The 17,277-nt window shown below is 43.0% G+C and overlaps 1 protein-coding gene and 13 non-coding genes across 15 annotated transcripts in view; all 14 read right to left on the minus strand.

Annotated features, from left to right (window-relative positions):
* Window positions 1-1,949: 1,949 nt before the first annotated feature.
* Window positions 1,950-17,277, minus strand: part of LOC147142018 (G protein-coupled receptor 22) — a 34,225-nt gene continuing 18,897 nt past the window's right edge. For both annotated transcript variants that reach the window (XM_086041750.1, XM_086041751.1), the window contains one exon: window positions 1,950-5,518. In XM_086041750.1, coding sequence (XP_085897876.1) covers window positions 3,738-5,426 — 1,689 coding nt within the window. In that variant the 5' untranslated portion in view covers window positions 5,427-5,518 and the 3' untranslated portion in view covers window positions 1,950-3,737. The remainder of the gene's footprint in view (window positions 5,519-17,277) is intronic.
* trnad-guc (transfer RNA aspartic acid (anticodon GUC)) lies at window positions 12,155-12,227 on the minus strand. Its single transcript has one exon. It is a non-coding gene; the product is annotated as a tRNA-Asp (tRNA).
* On the minus strand, window positions 12,480-12,552 carry trnad-guc (transfer RNA aspartic acid (anticodon GUC)). The gene has a single exon. It is a non-coding gene; the product is annotated as a tRNA-Asp (tRNA).
* trnad-guc (transfer RNA aspartic acid (anticodon GUC)) lies at window positions 12,801-12,873 on the minus strand. Its single transcript has one exon. It is a non-coding gene; the product is annotated as a tRNA-Asp (tRNA).
* trnad-guc (transfer RNA aspartic acid (anticodon GUC)) lies at window positions 13,128-13,200 on the minus strand. The gene has a single exon. It is a non-coding gene; the product is annotated as a tRNA-Asp (tRNA).
* Window positions 13,451-13,523, minus strand: trnad-guc (transfer RNA aspartic acid (anticodon GUC)). The gene has a single exon. It is a non-coding gene; the product is annotated as a tRNA-Asp (tRNA).
* Window positions 13,781-13,853, minus strand: trnad-guc (transfer RNA aspartic acid (anticodon GUC)). Its single transcript has one exon. It is a non-coding gene; the product is annotated as a tRNA-Asp (tRNA).
* trnad-guc (transfer RNA aspartic acid (anticodon GUC)) lies at window positions 14,111-14,183 on the minus strand. Its single transcript has one exon. It is a non-coding gene; the product is annotated as a tRNA-Asp (tRNA).
* Window positions 14,761-14,833, minus strand: trnad-guc (transfer RNA aspartic acid (anticodon GUC)). Its single transcript has one exon. It is a non-coding gene; the product is annotated as a tRNA-Asp (tRNA).
* trnad-guc (transfer RNA aspartic acid (anticodon GUC)) lies at window positions 15,088-15,160 on the minus strand. Its single transcript has one exon. It is a non-coding gene; the product is annotated as a tRNA-Asp (tRNA).
* trnad-guc (transfer RNA aspartic acid (anticodon GUC)) lies at window positions 16,058-16,130 on the minus strand. Its single transcript has one exon. It is a non-coding gene; the product is annotated as a tRNA-Asp (tRNA).
* On the minus strand, window positions 16,384-16,456 carry trnad-guc (transfer RNA aspartic acid (anticodon GUC)). Its single transcript has one exon. It is a non-coding gene; the product is annotated as a tRNA-Asp (tRNA).
* trnad-guc (transfer RNA aspartic acid (anticodon GUC)) lies at window positions 16,711-16,783 on the minus strand. Its single transcript has one exon. It is a non-coding gene; the product is annotated as a tRNA-Asp (tRNA).
* On the minus strand, window positions 17,034-17,106 carry trnad-guc (transfer RNA aspartic acid (anticodon GUC)). The gene has a single exon. It is a non-coding gene; the product is annotated as a tRNA-Asp (tRNA).

The raw sequence follows: 17,277 nt of genomic DNA on the forward strand, positions 1-17,277 counted from the left end.
TACGTAATAATTATTCTGGCCTATTCCCATGTATTCTAGAAACAACACTGTTCTAAGGTGAACTACAGTAGCTACAGTGTGTAAGACTATACTACAGTGGACCGAGAGCACTGGCAAACTGTGCTAATCTGCAGTGATGCAGCTCTTGTCCCTTTATTAGTCATATAATGTTCTGATGCCAGCTCACACGGCAGCCCCTCCCCTCGTAATCTCTCTCTCTTTCTCTCTCTCTCTCCCTCGCTTGCTTGTTATTTTTTGTTCCTCTTTCATCCCTCAAGGTGACTTTCCTTCCTTCCAAGACACTGCAGCTGTTCCCCACTTTGTTTTGAAAGGCCCAAATGTGGATAAGAGATGAGACAGATGCAGAACGGTGCACCAGGGAAGCAGGAGGAGAAGCGTGAGCGGAAATTGGGAATGAGAAGAAGGGCACGGATGGCATGATCCCGGCAAATAAGTGAACAGACAAACGCTCACAGAGAGATTCGCTTTGGTACATTGGAAGGAAAAAAAAGTCAGCGCAAAACAGTGCATTCTGAACTGTACAAGCTCAGCGGCTAGTGAGGGTTCATGACAGTCATCATTAAATATCACAAGTATCTGGGACAGAGATTCTAAATTTAGGGATCAAATACATGTAGAGAGCAAAGAGAAGAAAGACACTGACAGGGAGAGACAGCTAAGGTCCAGAGGAAAATGAAAGGATACAGCATTCACCCCCAACAGGATGTATCCAAGTGACCCACTTTGGTTTTCCCAACAAAACCTCTTAAACCAAACCAAAACAAACCAAAACAAACCAAAACAAAACAAAACAAAACAAAACAAAACAAAACAAAACAAAACAAAACAAAACAAAACAAAACAAAACAAAACAAAACAAAACAAAACATGTAAATGCCAGAGTATCAATTGGGTTTCATCAGAAACTTAAGTTAATTCTACTAATTAATTTGAGGTTATTGCTTGTTTGTATTTCTAAATTTGGACCAATAATTCAAAAATATTGTAAGGACTTTTCTGCTTTTAACCCCCCCCCCCCCTTCGATTGATATATTAACCTCACTTTTGCTTTTTTCTTTAGATTTTTGGGGTGCAAAAGCAGACTCCACAAGGGGTGTTAAGAGAAGATGACACACCAGAAGTCACCTGAAGTAAGTCACAGGCGATTCCATAAAGATAATCACTTGTTCTGAAACTTACAGTACACAATTTTGTTGGTTTTATACTTGACAATGGTTAACTTCTTACTCTCGTATGGCTGTTAAGAATAATACATTTTAGATGTGTGACGAGCATCTGCATTGTGAAACATTTTGCATTACATATTTGTAATTCGTCTTCAAGTTAAACGTATTATTGTTTTTATGCTTTACTATGAGCAGCGGTTTGCTTATTTTTGCTGTATGACAGTTAACAATGTTAGAATGTTACTTGACATTGTATATACACTTAATGAAGGGTTTACTTTCTGTTTCCATTTATTTAAATCAGGGGTGTCCAAACTTTTTGCAAAGCGGCCCACAATTGGTGAGGTGAAAATGTGGGAGGTGGACCATTTAGCCTGACATTCTTTTTTACTTGGAAAACCAATAAATCCAAGCACATCTTAGCAAACCAATCTTCCTTTCGTTGTTGACTTTTTTAATTTAAATTTCAAGATTCTTAAACATGTCTTTTGGTCCATTTGAAACATGACATATAGGACATATTAGACATGGCATCGAGGTTATTAATTTTATGACAGAGGCTGAGGGCCGGATAAAATTTGACCACGTGCCGCATTTGGCCCCCGGGCTGGACTTTGGATATGCCTACTTTAAATAATTGAAACGGGCTAATTAGTCAGTGTCCTAGAATGGATTTTGTTCAACCTTGCAGGTTCTAGTATAATTAATAAAATGATTAAATGTTCACAATTCAATGTGACACACATACAAAGCCGAGATAGCTCAACTCATAGATTACATTTTAATACAGATTCTGTTCTATACAATAACACAGTAATATAAATTTTTATACAATACTAATATTTCTCTATACACAGGGTCATGAATGTACAATACTGTTTACACACATAGAGTATTAACACAAATACGATTACATGTAGCTTATCTCTTTACAGTAGCTCACTTCATCACGATGCATGGCTCTCTTTCTGTCCGGCAGATGATTTTGACCAAAAAGGAGAACAAAAAATCTCTTTGACTGAAACCCAAATCTGACACTTCAATATTTACATCCCTGAAAAATGTACATGGACACACAAGAATTATTGACTTCTGTTTGGTTCACCATTAGTGTAAAAGGTGTGAGAGTATGATAGCCCAAAACCTGAGGTGGTTTCCAAGCCTTGAGTTGTTTGTACAAAGTTTGATGTGTTCTCTACCTATGGAGTGACATAAATGTTTACTTACGATAACACACACAATAGAATAGCTGATTGAGGGCTGGTTTTGGCATTTCATGTCCAGCACGTTCGTAAATGTGAGCCCTGAGGAAATAGAGAAACACATGTACAGTGTAAATATGTCAAGGACTCAGTGCTGTAGATGGCAAAGGCCCATCCGCCTCAAAGTTCAGTCCAAATCTAGAGTTTCAAATAGAACAGTATGTGATTTTCTCCTATTTCAGCAATTCTCTGCTTTACAGGTATGATTTTACCTGTTGTGACTACAGAAACATTTCAGATGGACTGTTCACAAAATATTGCCCTTTGATATCCACTGAAAAGCTGAAGTGATACAGTGCTAGTACAGTGGCCTGTCATTACACATAGTTAAAACATAATTAGCTAACCACATAATTAAAGTCAACCCCAGCGCCCGTGCTGCTGAGACCCTTTTTTTTTTTTAATGTGTTATCTCAACGGTAAATAGAAAACTAACAATTACCTGTTCAAATTCTTTTTGTTCACATCTCAGGGGGTCAATGCTTTGATCATTCCAGTACACACACGCAAACAACAGTATCACTCACCCTGGACCTTATCTCCAATGCTGCTTTCAAAACTGTGTTAGAAAAAAAGTCATGCCTTTTAAATTACTTCTGTTCTACTCTCCTGTAAATTAAATTAAACATCTTTTTATTTTTACATTTTTTTTCACCAGTTTGCTGGTAATTTTACAATGTAAACTTCTGAATGCTTGCATTTACTGACCTTAATGTTGCACTAATGTGAAGTCTCACCCCTACTCTGTAAACATACAACAGGACATTCAGCACCACACACATATTTCATGAACTCAATTAAGGCATGAAAAGAAGAGGGAGGAAAAAAAGATAGACCTCAAAATTTGTTCTCACTGAGAATACATGTGCAGGTAGATATAGATGTTTGTGTGCTTTTTAATGACTAAGCGCAGACCAATGTGCAGTGTATATGTATGTAAGTGTTGTGGAAGAGCAGTTTTCAACTGATCGTCCAACCCTTATGCTCTATTGTGGGATATTTTCAGGTGTGGCCTCATCATAATGTGTTCATTTGAGTTCATATGCTGCCATGGAGACAGTTAAACGTGATCAACTAGCTTACGTTGGGAGTGCAGAAAAGTGGCTCTTGTTTAGACCCGGTGACTCCAGGCTCCTCATCTGCCAGAGGTCCTGGGATCTGTCCTTTGTAAACTAATGGCTTTTCACTCACATGCAAGGATATACACACCATTCATCAACAGACAATGGCATACGATCCCTCAAATTCCAAGCACACTTGACACATGTGCAAACACAGAAGACCAGCCTCATTCTCTCACTGCCTCTGTGAGGCATCGATCAGTGCCGTCGCTGGGCTCCACTCGGGGCTTGCGACTCTTCCTCTGGCCACCCCCCTCCACCCAGGAGTTATGAATAACCGTCCCCCCAATGGGAGCTGGGTCCACCTGCAGAAGAGACACTACTCTTTTTTTGACTCGTGTTTTCAGGGCCCGGCGCAGCTTCTGCCTTGTGAAAGCATAGAGCAGAGGATGAAAGATTGTTGTTCCATAAGCCATCGCCAAGAAGCAAAGACGGATCCGCACCAAACCGTCGCTGGGGCCCATACACAGGATCAGAATGTTGACTGCGGATAATGGAGCCCAGCAGCCCATGAAGGTGGATATAATGATGAGAGACATTTTAAGGACACGACGTTGGCGCTCCCGACGGTCCCTGTGTCTACGAACGGCCCGTCTCAAGGCAATGATCGCCGAAACCGAGGCCTGGACACCCATGGAGGAAGCCGGTAGTGGGGAGGTGGCGTGGGTCGGCATGGATCCCAAAGCGGGAGTCGGCGAAGCAGGGGTGGCAGGTGTGGTGGCGATGGGGGTGGTGGCAGCCGTACTGACAGTAGTGACCGTAGCACCACTATCAGATATCCCCTGGGGCATGGAGGAGAGTGGTGGCGGGGACGTGGGCGTCGGGGTGGGAGACGGCATAAGGGCAGGATGAGAGAGATTCTGGTTCTGATTGGAGGACACTACCTCTGTTGGCAAGGTGAGGTCCTTCTTCTTCGTCCTCCTGCAGCGTATCCTGCAGGTAGAGTCCTTTGTACGGTTACTCCTCATCATGTGGGAACCTATTCGAATGTTGAGCGCCTGTAGGATGCGGGAGTAGGTGAACAGCATGACAACCACAGCAATGAAGAAGCAGGGCACTTGTAGTAACAAGTGATAATACATGGCCATTCCTGTGTAGTAGCCTTGCCCCCCAATGCACAGCAGTGTTCTGTTCTGCCATATTGGAGAAAGGTGATGTGAGGGGGAGGAAGGGTGTGTTGAGGGTAAAACAGAGGGTGCAAGAGAAGAAAAAATTGTTGTGGACCCTGTAATGGACTCAGAATCAGTGTTCAGGCCCCCTGGCTCCTCGTTCTCACTGTCCTCGGCTCTTGAGGAGAAGAAGTCACCTTCAAGAAAAGGCAGGAAGAATACAGCCAGGGAGACGGCCCAGACTGCTGCCAGGAGAAGTCCAGCACGGCGAGGGTTCAGGAGGCGACTAGCTGGACGCACAGAGATGTCATAGCGGTCCAAACTGATCACCAGGACATTAACAGCTGTGGCCACACTAGTGAACGTAACGCAGGCTTCGTGAAAGCAGCACAGTGTGGCCAAGCTCCCGACGCCGTTTCCATTTGCTGGGAGCAAAATGACGGCCACCGTCAATGGCAGACACAAGACACACACCAGTATGTCCAGAACGTGGAGGTTGACGGTGACCAGGTTACTGACGGAATCCACCAGGTTGGACTGGGCGCAGTACAGCACGAGCACAGTCAAGTTGCTGCTGAAGCCCAATACCAGCTCTAGGATCAGCACTGTGGTCAAAGACACCTGGAAGCCAAGAGGATATGGGGCGCTCCAGTCCTCCTCCACCCCACCCCCACCCTGCCCATCCAAGAGGCCTACCCCCTGACCATCGCTGGTCTCCGGGAGGTCGCGATAGCCTTCGGTCTCCATTGGTGCCACAGCACTCCTTTACACATAGCAACAGCTGCTACCACACCAATTCATCGTCGTCGATGAAGAAGGGGGTGGGTCAGGGTGGTCTTCTGCGAACAAAACAAATAGAGAGGAGAAAGTTAGGAGGTGTTAAATTGTGCCATATTTCCAGTTCAAGTCAAACTTGTCAAGTGGAGATTATCTCTGAGGTGATGTCGTGAGTTGAAAGCGATCTTATTGGTTGATTGGAGTCACTGGGCGAAGTCAAGCTGTTTTTGAGGACCTGTCGTACCTGAGCAAATTGGAGCAGTAAGGAAGGACCTCTCGAGAGCAGTGATACCCAATCATTCGGCAGTGCGAGAAATCATCAGGTGCGGTACGGGAAATTGTCCATTTCTGGTTTGTTGGTCTGAAAATGATTATTGCTTAACTTCAGTATATCTTTGCTCAGATACCTACAGTATGCCAGCAACATATAGTAAAATCAAATCAAACACTCTTCTCATTAGAAGGCAGAATGTAGAATTAAGCTGTGTAGACACCTGTTGCCAAGGAGAGCCCAGGTAACAGGCCCAGATTTCATATCGAGTAAGTACATTTGTGAGTAAATTGAGTGAAGATCATCATTATTTCACTATAAATACTTCATGAGACGGTTTTGTTTGGTGATGTGCCGTGAAGTCTTTCCGATCCAAAATCACCAAAGGTTGGGAAACATTGCTCCAGAGAGTCTTGATTTGAGTGCATTAGCGGTGGATCATTGAGCAGTTAATGGATTTAAAAATGACACACACGTTTGAAATTCTCTTATGAAAATATGTCCAATTGTGTTCTGAATACAATGTAACATTCTGCTACGGCTGAGTAGGCGGATGCTTGATTATGCAATATACATGAAATGGGTCAGAAAGCGTGTGTGTGGTCCACATATTGAACATAGACCCACAGGAACAGTAGCCTACTACCTGGCAACCTTCGGTCGGATCCCACACACAACCCAGCCTGTGATGAGAATAAATGTTGATTCCAACCCTGGGATTGCCAATCTAAAACAATAATTTAAAATACTGTTCAATACCACAAGCAGAAGAAAACTGTCAACTTCCTTAGAAGAGGTAGCAGGATCGCTGTGAGACTGTGTGGTGAATGTCAACATCGCAGACACCCGACTGAGGGTGGCAGCAGTTAATAGTTCTCACAGGGGGACGTAATGAAGACGAATGGATCAATGATCCACAGACAGTGGCACATAAACAACCCTATCAGAAAAAGAGCAGCTCTTCACACACCTCCCCCTCCTTCACTTTCCTGCATCCCTCACATCCCATCTTCCTCTGCTCCCAATTTGGTTTGCTGGAAGAGACAGACTGTTTTGCATAAAGGGTATGGTATTCATGCTCGCTGAATGATGTGAGTGAAGGAAATACATTTGGTTATGACCACCTGCCATAAAGAGACCATCCAGCATGATACAATCCTTTCATGCAGAATCTTTAAACTTCAGAGAAATGTTTCAAAGGAAATGAATACCGTATTTTCTGAACTATAAGCCACTACTTTTTTTCCTAGGTTTTGAACCATGTGATCATGTTTTGAACCAGTGAAATGAAGATACGTGCTGTTTATTTTCTCTTGGTTCTGTTCCGTTTTAATCAGCAAACTTGTTGCCGTGTTAAAAGGCACATAGGAAAGGCTCTGTTCAGGAACATACATGTACATTTACAGTTCAAAATCATTCTGTAAATGCAGTATATATCAAAATGTTCAACATAGATCGGTGCGACTTATATAAAGGTGCAGGTTTTATATGTTTTTTTTCATTATTATTATTTTTAAATAGAGCATTTTATAGTCCGGAAAATATGGTATATTTCAAAGTGATTGCACGCTTTTATACATAACTTTGAGCTGGCTCACTGGAATTCGCTGAGAAGTCAGAAATTAATCAAGTATAACATTCAACCACTGAAAATATTTGTTTTGTTACTATTAAGAAATAATGTGATTTACAGGTTTTTCAAAGTTTTTTTTGTAAAACTGCACATTTAGAAATACATGGATAACAATAATTGTTTGATTTTATTATTTATTTTTCATGTATATTTTTTGTATTTTTAATCTTGGCATTCCATTTTATAATTTTAATACCAATAATCCCCCCCAGAGGGATAAAACTGGGTTTATTTTACTACATAACTCATATCAAACACAAATATTAATGAGAATGCTGAGGTTGGACTAGTGGGCTTGCACGGCACATATTCTTGAAAAAAAAATGTTTAGGTTGACTTCCGCTTTAAAGCAGCACTGGGCAAGAATTCGAACTTAATACATTTTTTTCACAACTCTTTTGATGAAACATTGACTTACAAGTAGTTGAATGGTTTTTTTGTCATGCGCTGGGGGGGGTCTGTATCGTTTTTACTGGCACTAAGCAACTTTGAGGAGGATGGGAGCAACCCTTGCACACAAACAAAATACAATGTCAAATACATGTCCTGAATTTCTTTAAGGCATACCGACTTCCTCCTTTTGCTATAAGGACGGAAGTCGATTTGAACATCTACACGCTACTACTGGTGTCATGGCAGAAGCCCCAAAACAAACAAAAACCAAAGTATTGTTTAAATAAAATTAGATTCATTACGTCATACGCTATACATCTTTCGCACAGCCACTGGTTATAAAAATGTAATGCAGTCCAACTTGCAGGCCAGCGAGAGCTCAGTATTTCACGTCACTACGTGCTGGCGCGCATGGGGAATATGGTTGACTTTTGTCAAAGCACTACCGCTTTTGTCCACATAGAGCCGCCATAATCAACAAAAACTGACATATGACACAATGTTGTGTCCTGCTGCAAATTGAAAAACTATACTGTATTACCGGTTCTTAGAGTTGACATTAGTGATGTTCCAATCAGGGTTTAATGACACTGATACCAATCATCCATGAGTGAGATCGGCCGCTACCGATTCCGATCATATTGATTATCTGTGTATTTTTACAATATGACCCACAATGTGTCTCCCTGTGGAAATAATGTCACTCATACTGTGCTGTGACCGCACCGCGTCAGGGGGCGGTGACGCAACACTGCACACAGCCTGGTCCCTCATGGCTGTAGATTGCAACGCACAAGCTGCAGGTGATCTGACTTTTTGATAGGCAATAAAAGGCTTTGATCAAATATTGTGATCACGTAATTTTTCATGAAAACGGCCCAGCACGATCAGAGGCCGAGCGATCGGAGCATCCCTAGTTGACATAAACCCTGCACTGGATGGTGGTCAAATACATTGACTTAGCACTTTGTATAAAGTGTCGGTTTGGGCTAAGAGAACCTTTTTGTCACACCTGACGTGTCTCTGCTCTGTAAATAAAGAGTTGCAGGTGCGTTGTTGAGCCTTGGCCCCGCTGGTGACCTTTTCTCTGGCACAATTGCTGTTCCCACTCTCTTGTGTGCCCTTTTCTCATTGTTTTATTTCACACCTTTCCATCCTATTTGTCAAGTGGGAGGGACATGCAGGCATAAGCGGGACTCCGAGTGTGACAGTGGTCCATCTTAATCCACTAATGGGTTCCATGGGTTTTGCAGTGTTGCTGGAACATTGATTTAAACTAAGCATCATCGATCTGACGAGCTTGGGCAAGAGCACGCTCAAAAACATTCCCTATCGTCCTCTCACAGGTACCTCTGATCTCATTTGAAGTGCTGCCTACCAACCCTTGTGAGTGTTGTTGATTTAGTGTGACATGGGTCACAATATTTGTTGTAAGAGCAAAAGATGGCAAGTTGTTGTTTTTTTCTTTTTTAACCTGGATGGCTTTGTATCAGCACATGCGTGCAGGCATTCTGGGGATTTTACATTCATCTGACAACAGGAATGGTTTGCATGTATTTAGAATCAGTGACATTGGGCTGTCAAATAAGCACCAACCTTCTTTCAACCTGTAAAGTATCTTTGCCCACTAATTGTTATTTATTATAAGTATTATTAGCATCAAATAATTGGAGAGATTTATCCATGCGTCGTTTTCTATTGCTCCTGAAAGGGTTTCAGACTCACAGGTGAGCTGTAGTTGATCTCAGCTCACTTTTGATAAGGGATAAGTTTGAGAGTTCCCAGCCAATCGCAGAGCACATAATGTATAAACATTCAAAAGCCACATCCACATCAACGGTCAATTTACTCTTTCATTACTCTAACATGCATGCTTTTGGAACTGAGAACAGTGAGGCAGACGTTCTATCCAGTAATCCACCGTGCTGCCTTCTTATACTTCTGATTGAAGATCTTCAAATTATTTGTAGTAAGAAAAAAAAAACTCTTCCAGAATCATGTAAGTCCTACGCAAGAGATTATTCATCCATCCTTTTTCTGCTAATATTCGCTAATATTGTTCATGGTCATGCGTATTAGAGGCAACTTTGGGAGAGAGACTCACCTTGGACTGAGCATTTCAGTCAATGACAAGGGTAACACATACATACTGTAGATTCAGATCATTGTTTCTGACAGGAAAACCATCCATCCATCCATCCATTATCGATACCGTTTATCCTCACAAGGGTCGCGGGGCGTGCTGGAGCCTATCCCAGCTGTCTTCAGGCAGTAGGCGGGGGACACCCTGAATTGGTTGCCAGCCAATCGCAGGGCACACAGAGACAAACATCCGCACTCACAATCACACCTAGGGGCAATTTAGAGAGTCCAATCAACTTACCATGCATGTTGTTGGAATGTGGGAGGAAACCGGAGTAGCCGGAGAAAACCCACGCAGGCACGGGGAGAACATGCAAACTCCACACAGGGAGGCCGGAGCCGGGATCAAACCCACGACCGCTGAACTGTGAGGCGGACGTGCTAACCAGTCGATCACCGTGCCGTGCATTATCTGAGCCCCGAGCAACTGTGATGTCATTTTCAGTTGACAGCAAGTGGCAAAATGGCCGCCCCCCTGAGATGTACAAAAACGGGTGGATTTTACTGCTTAACTCATCTTCCACAAATTCAATGTTAATGAGAATTCCATGTTTCGACTACAGTGGGCTTACATAAAGCATATTGTTGTAAGGAAACATTTTGGGGTTGACTTCCCCAGTAAGAGTGATATTCACCCATTTTCCATCTATAATATATTTCTTGTTTAGGGTCACGGGGGGAGATGTAGCCTAAAAACCAGACCATCAATGATTCCATTTTAAGAATATTTAACTTTAAAACAGTGTTTGTGGCTGCAAAGTTTACCGTTCTGTTTCACTTTAACCTCGATAAAAACAAGAAAGAAAATCTCTGTGCACTAGCCTACAAAAACAAGCACTGAAAAGCCACAGATATCGACACCAAGATAAACATGTAAGCAATCAGTGAGGCAGAAAAGTTAATGACATCAGACAAAAGCGTCATTTATCCCACACTATCATCTGTAAGCTGCTAACAAGCTATCACCTAACGCTGCTCCCACTCATAACTGAAATGTTTGAACAGTTCACGGTTGCAAAAGGACTACCTGTTTGGTAAAAGCAACACAATTGTTCTTAATAAGAAGGTTATGGCATTCCGCAGTAGCATAGAGCACAAGGCTGTCATCAGGTTCTCATTAGATGCGGTTAGTACTGAGAAGCGGTTAGTACTTTTAGGGGGGTTTTAATAGAAAACTGTTGAAATGAACAAGCAAAGAAGCTTTCATCGAGTGTAATTGATGCTATTTTCTGACTAACTGCAACAATGACAGCGGCGGTTTTGTGATAATGGACACTGGATAGCGTGTGATGAGCTGGGAAGAGACTCCAAGGGACACAGACAAGAAAATGTCAAAGCCCTTACTGGAAGTCGATGTCGAGCTAACCTGCAGGCGGGAAAATACAGTACGATGTTCAAGCAGAGGCTGCAAAGGGTGGGCAAAGTCCTTTCTACACCAATTACTATAATCAAGTTTTTTTGTTTCCTCCGTCGGGATTTTTTTTATATGGTAGTGTAAAACTACTGCAGGTGCGATATTTCCAAGACAGTGAGGTCTGACGGCGCCGCAAACACGGACAAACTTGGTCGTCAACACTTGTTGAGTTTTCCCAGCAACTAAAAAGTAAGCACCTCCCCGTCGGAGAAGCGAACCCCTGTCTTCCGCTTGACAGGCGGAGATACCATCCACTATACTAATGGGGACTTATTTACAAGTTTAAAGGGTACTTTGTTGCTTCCAATGGCTGTGAAGTGTAGGATTTAAAACAGGTGAATTCTGCAGTGTCACATTCAAGCCATCATTCAAATCTGAAGCTTTCTTCTATATGGCAGTGTAAAACTACTTCAGATGAGATATTTTCAAGACAGCAAGGTCTGACGGCGCAGCAAACACAGTCACATTGGTCGTCAACACTTGTTCAGTTTTTCCAGAAACTGAAAAGTAAGCACCTCCCCGTCGCGGAATCGAACCCCGGTCTTTTGCGTGACAGGCGGAGATACTCATCCACTATACTAAAGAGGAGTTAACAAAAAGAATAAGGGGTACTTTGTTGCTTCGAATGGCTGTGAAGTGTCGAGGATTTAAGAACACTCCGTAGTGCATTCCGCAGTGTCACATGTAAGCGATTATTCAAATCTGAAGCTTTCTTTCTATATGGCAGTGTAAAACTAATTCATATTTGATATGTTCAAGACAGCAAGGTCTGACGGCACTGCAAACACAGACATACTTGGTCGTCAACACTTGTTCAGGGTTTCAAGAAACTGAGAAGTAAGCACCTCCCCGTCGGGGAATCGAACCCCGGTCTTCCGCGTGACAGGCGGAGATACTCATCCACTATACTAACGAGGAGATATTTACAAGTTTAAAGGGTACTTTGTTGCTTCCAATGGCTGTGAAGTGTCGGATTTAAGAACAATCCGTGGTGCATTCCGCAGTGTCATATGTAAGCGATTATTCAAATCTGTAGCTTTTTTTCTGTATGGTTGTGTAAAACTTTTTCAGATGCGATATTTTCAAGACAACGAGGTCTGACGGCGCTGAAAACACCGTCTTACTTGGTCGTCAACACTTCAGATTTTCAAGAAACTCGGAAGTAAGCACCTCCCCGTCGGGGAATCGAACCCCGGTCTTCCGCGTGACAGGCGGAGATACTCATCCACTATACTAACGAGGAGTTATTTAGAGGATTAAAGAACTTTGTTGCTTCCAATAGCTGTGAAGTGTCTAGGATTTAAGTACACTCCGTAGTGCATTCCGCAGTGTCACATGCATCATTCAAATCTCAAGCTTTTCTGATATGGTAAGGCAACACCTCGATTGATGCGATATTTTCAGGACAACTGTGTCTGATGGCGCTGCAAACACAGACAGGTTTGCTCATCGACACCTGTTCAGTTTTTCCAGAAATTGAAAAGTAAGCACCTCCCCGTCGGGGAATCGAACCCCGGTCTTCCGCGTGACAGGCGGAGATACTCATCCACTATACTAACAAGGAGCTATTAAAAAGAATAAGGGGTACTTTGTTGCCTCCAATGGCTGTGAAGTGTCGGATTCAAGAACACTCCGTGGTGCATTCCGCAGTGTCACATGTAAGCGATTATTCAAATCTGAAGCTTTCTTTCTATATGGCAGTGTAAAACTAATTCATATGCGATATGTTCAAGACAACAAGGTCTGACGGCATTGCAAACACAGACATACTTGGTCATCAACACTTGTTCAGGGTTTCAAGAAACTGAGAATAAGCACCTCCCCGTCGGGGAATCGAACCCCGGTCTTCCGCGTGACAGGCGGAGATACTCATCCACTATACTAACGAGGAGATATTTACAAGTTTAAAGGGTAATTTGTTGCTTCCAATGACTGTGAAGTGTAGGATTTAAGAAAACTGGTGAATTTTGCAGTGTCACATTCAAGCCATCATTCAAATCTGAAGCTTTTTTCTATATGGCAGTGTAAAACTACTTCAGATGAGATATTTTCAGGACAGCAAGGTCTGACAGCGCAGCAAACACAGACACACTTTGTTGTCAACACTTGCTCGATTTTTCCAGCAACTGTAAATTAAGTACCTCCCCGTCGGGGAATCGAACCCCGGTCTTCCGCGTGACAGGCAGAGATACTCATCCACTATACTAACGAGGAGTTACTATAAAGAATAAGGGGTACTTTGTTGCTTCGAATGGCTGTGAAGTGTCGAGGATTAAAGAACACTCCGTGGTGCATTCCGCAGTGTCATATGTAAGCGATTATTCAAATCTGTAGCTTTTTCTCTGTACGGTTGTGTAAAACTTTTTCAGATGCGATATTTTCAAGACAGCAAGGTCTGACGGCGCAGCAAACACAGACACACTTGGTCGTCAACACTAGCTCGATTTTTCCAGCAACTGTAAAGTAAGTACCTCCCCGTCGGGGAATCGAACCCCGGTCTTCCGCGTGACAGGCGGAGATACTCATCCACTATACTAACGAGGAGTTACTATAAAGAATAAGGGGTACTTTGTTGCTTCGAATGGCTGTGAAGTGTCGAGGATTAAAGAACACTCCGTGGTGCATTCCGCAGTGTCATATGTAAGCGATTATTCAAATCTGTAGCTTTTTCTCTGTACGGTTGTGTAAAACTTTTTCAGATGCGATATTTTCAAGACAGCAAGGTCTGACGGCGCAGCAAACACAGACACACTTGGTCGTCAACACTAGCTCGATTTTTCCAGCAACTGTAAAGTAAGTACCTCCCCGTCGGGGAATCGAACCCCGGTCTTCCGCGTGACAGGCGGAGATACTCATCCACTATACTAACGAGGAGTTGTTAAGAAGAATAAGGGGTACTTTGTTGCTTCCAATGGCTGTGAAGTGTCGAGGATTAAAGAACACTCCGTGGTGCATTCCGCAGTGTCATATGTAAGCGATTATTCAAATCTGTAGCTTTTTCTCTGTACGGTTGTGTAAAACTTTTTCAGATGCGATATTTTCAAGACAACAAGGTCTGACGGCGCTGCAAACACTGACTTACTTGGCCGTCAACACTTCAGATTTTCAAGAAAGTCCGAAGTAAGCACCTCCCCGTCGGGGAATCGAACCCCTGTCTTCCGCGTGACAGGCGGAGATACTCATCCACTATACTAACGAGGAGTTATTTTGAAGATCAAGTTGAACTTTGTTGCTTCCGATGACTGTGAAGTGTAGGATTTAAGAAAACTGGTGAATTTTGCAGTGTCACATTCAAGCCATCATTCAAATCTGAAGCTTTTTTCTATATGGCAGTGTAAAACTACTTCAGATGAGATATTTTCAAGACAGCAAGGTCTGACGGCGCAGCAAACACAGACACACTTGGTCGTCAACACTAGCTCGATTTTTCCGGCAACTGTAAAGTAAGTACCTCCCCGTCGGGGAATCGAACCCCGGTCTTCCGCGTGACAGGCGGAGATACTCATCCACTATACTAACGAGGAGTTGTTAAGAAGAATAAGGGGTACTTTGTTGCTTCCAATGGCTGTGAAGTGTCGAGGATTAAAGAACACTCCGTGGTGCATTCCGCAGTGTCATATGTAAGCGATTATTCAAATCTGTAGCTTTTTCTCTGTACGGTTGTGTAAAACTTTCTCAGATGCGATATTTTCAAGACGACAAGGTCTGACGGCGCTGCAAACACTGACTTACTTGGCCGTCAACACTTCAGATTTTCAAGAAAGTCCGAAGTAAGCACCTCCCCGTCGGGGAATCGAACCCCGGTCTTCCGCGTGACAGGCGGAGATACTCATCCACTATACTAACGAGGAGTTATTTTGAAGATCAAGTTGAACTTTGTTGCTTCCGATGACTGTGAAGTGTAGGATTTAAGAAAACTGGTGAATTTTGCAGTGTCACATTCAAGCCATCATTCAAATCTGAAGCTTTTTTCTATATGGCAGTGTAAAACTACTTCGGATGAGATATTTTCAAGACAGCAAGGCCTGAGGGCGCAGGAAACACAGTCACATTGATCGTCAACACTTGTTCAGTTTTTCCAGAAACTGGAAAGTAAGCACCTCCCCGTCAGGGAATCGAACCCCGGTCTTCCGCGTGACAGGCGGAGATACTCATCCACTACACTAACGAGGAGTTATTAAAAAGAATAAGGGGTACTTTGTTGCTTCGAATGGCTGTGATGTGTCGAGGATTTAAGAACACTCTGTGGTGCATTCCGCAGTGTCATATGTAAGCGATTATTCAAATCTAGCTTTATCTCTGTACGGTTGTGTAAAACTTTTTCAGATGCGATATTTTCAAGACAACAAGGTCTGACGGCGCTGCAAACACTGACTTACTTGGTCGTCAACACTTCAGATTTTCAAGAAAGTCAGAAGTAAGCCCCTCCCCGTCAGGGAATCGAACCCCGGTCTTCCGTGTGACAGGCGGAGATACTCATCCACTATACTAACGATGAGTTATTTTGAAGATCAAGTTGAACTTTGTTGCTTCCAATGACTGTGAAGTGTAGGATTTAAGAAAACTGGTGAATTTTGCAGTGTCACATTCAAGCCATCATTCAAATCTGAAGCTTTTTTCTATATGGCAGTGTAAAACTACTTCAGATGAGATATTTTCAAGATAGCAAGGTCTGACGGCGCAGCAAACACAGACACACTTGGTCGTCAACACTTGCTCGATTTTTCCAGCAACTGTAAATTAAGCACCTCCCCGTCGGGGAATCGAACCCCGGTCTTCCGCGTGACAGGCAGAGATACTCATCCACTATACTAACGAGGAGTTATTTAGAACACTAAAGAACTTTGTTGCTGCCAATAGCTGTGAAGTGTCTAGGATTTAAGAACACTCCGTGGTGCATTCCGCAGTGTCACATGTAAGCCATCATTCAAATCTCAAGCTTTTTTGATATGGTAGCGCAACACCTCGATGGATGCGATATTTTCAGGACAACTCTGTCTGATGGCGCTGCAAACACAGACAGGTTTGCTCATCGACACCTGTTCAGTTTTTCCAGAAATTGAAAAGTAAGCACCTCCCCGTCGGGGAATCGAACCCCGGTCTTCCGCGTGACAGGCGGAGATACTCATCCACTATACTAACAAGGAGCTATTAAAAAGAATAAGGGGTACTTTGTTTCCTCCAATGGCTGTGAAGTGTCGGATTCAAGAACACTCCGTGGTGCATTCCGCAGTGTCACATGTAAGCGATTATTCAAATCTGAAGCTTTCTTTCTATATGGCAGTGTAAAACTAATTCATATGCGATATGTTCAAGACAACAAGGTCTGACGGCATTGCAAACACAGACATACTTGGTCATCAACACTTGTTCAGGGTTTCAAGAAACTGAGAATAAGCACCTCCCCGTCGGGGAATCGAACCCCGGTCTTCCGCGTGACAGGCGGAGATACTCATCCACTATACTAACGAGGAGATATTTACAAGTTTAAAGGGTAATTTGTTGCTTCCAATGACTGTGAAGTGTAGGATTTAAGAAAACTGGTGAATTTTGCAGTGTCACATTCAAGCCATCATTCAAATCTGAAGCTTTTTTCTATATGGCAGTGTAAAACTACTTCAGATGAGATATTTTCAAGATAACAAGGTCTGACGGCACAGCAAACACAGACACACTTGGTCGTCAACACTTGCTCGATTTTTCCAGCAACTGTAAATTAAGCACCTCCCCGTCGGGGAATCGAACCCCGGTCTTCCGCGTGACAGGCGGAGATACTCATCCACTATACTAACGAGGAGTTATTTTGAAGATCAAGTTGAACTTTGTTGCTTCCGATGACTGTGAAGTGTAGGATTTAAGAAAACTGGTGAATTTTGCAGTGTCACATTCAAGCCATCATTCAAATCTGAAGCTTTTTTCTATATGGCAGTGTAAAACTACTTCAGATGAGATATTTTCAAGACAGCAA

This window comes from Filicampus tigris, chromosome 9, assembly GCF_054856515.1.
Source record: "Filicampus tigris isolate MCC_2025a chromosome 9, RoL_Ftig_1.0, whole genome shotgun sequence".
Classification (NCBI taxonomy): Eukaryota; Metazoa; Chordata; class Actinopteri; order Syngnathiformes; family Syngnathidae; genus Filicampus; species Filicampus tigris.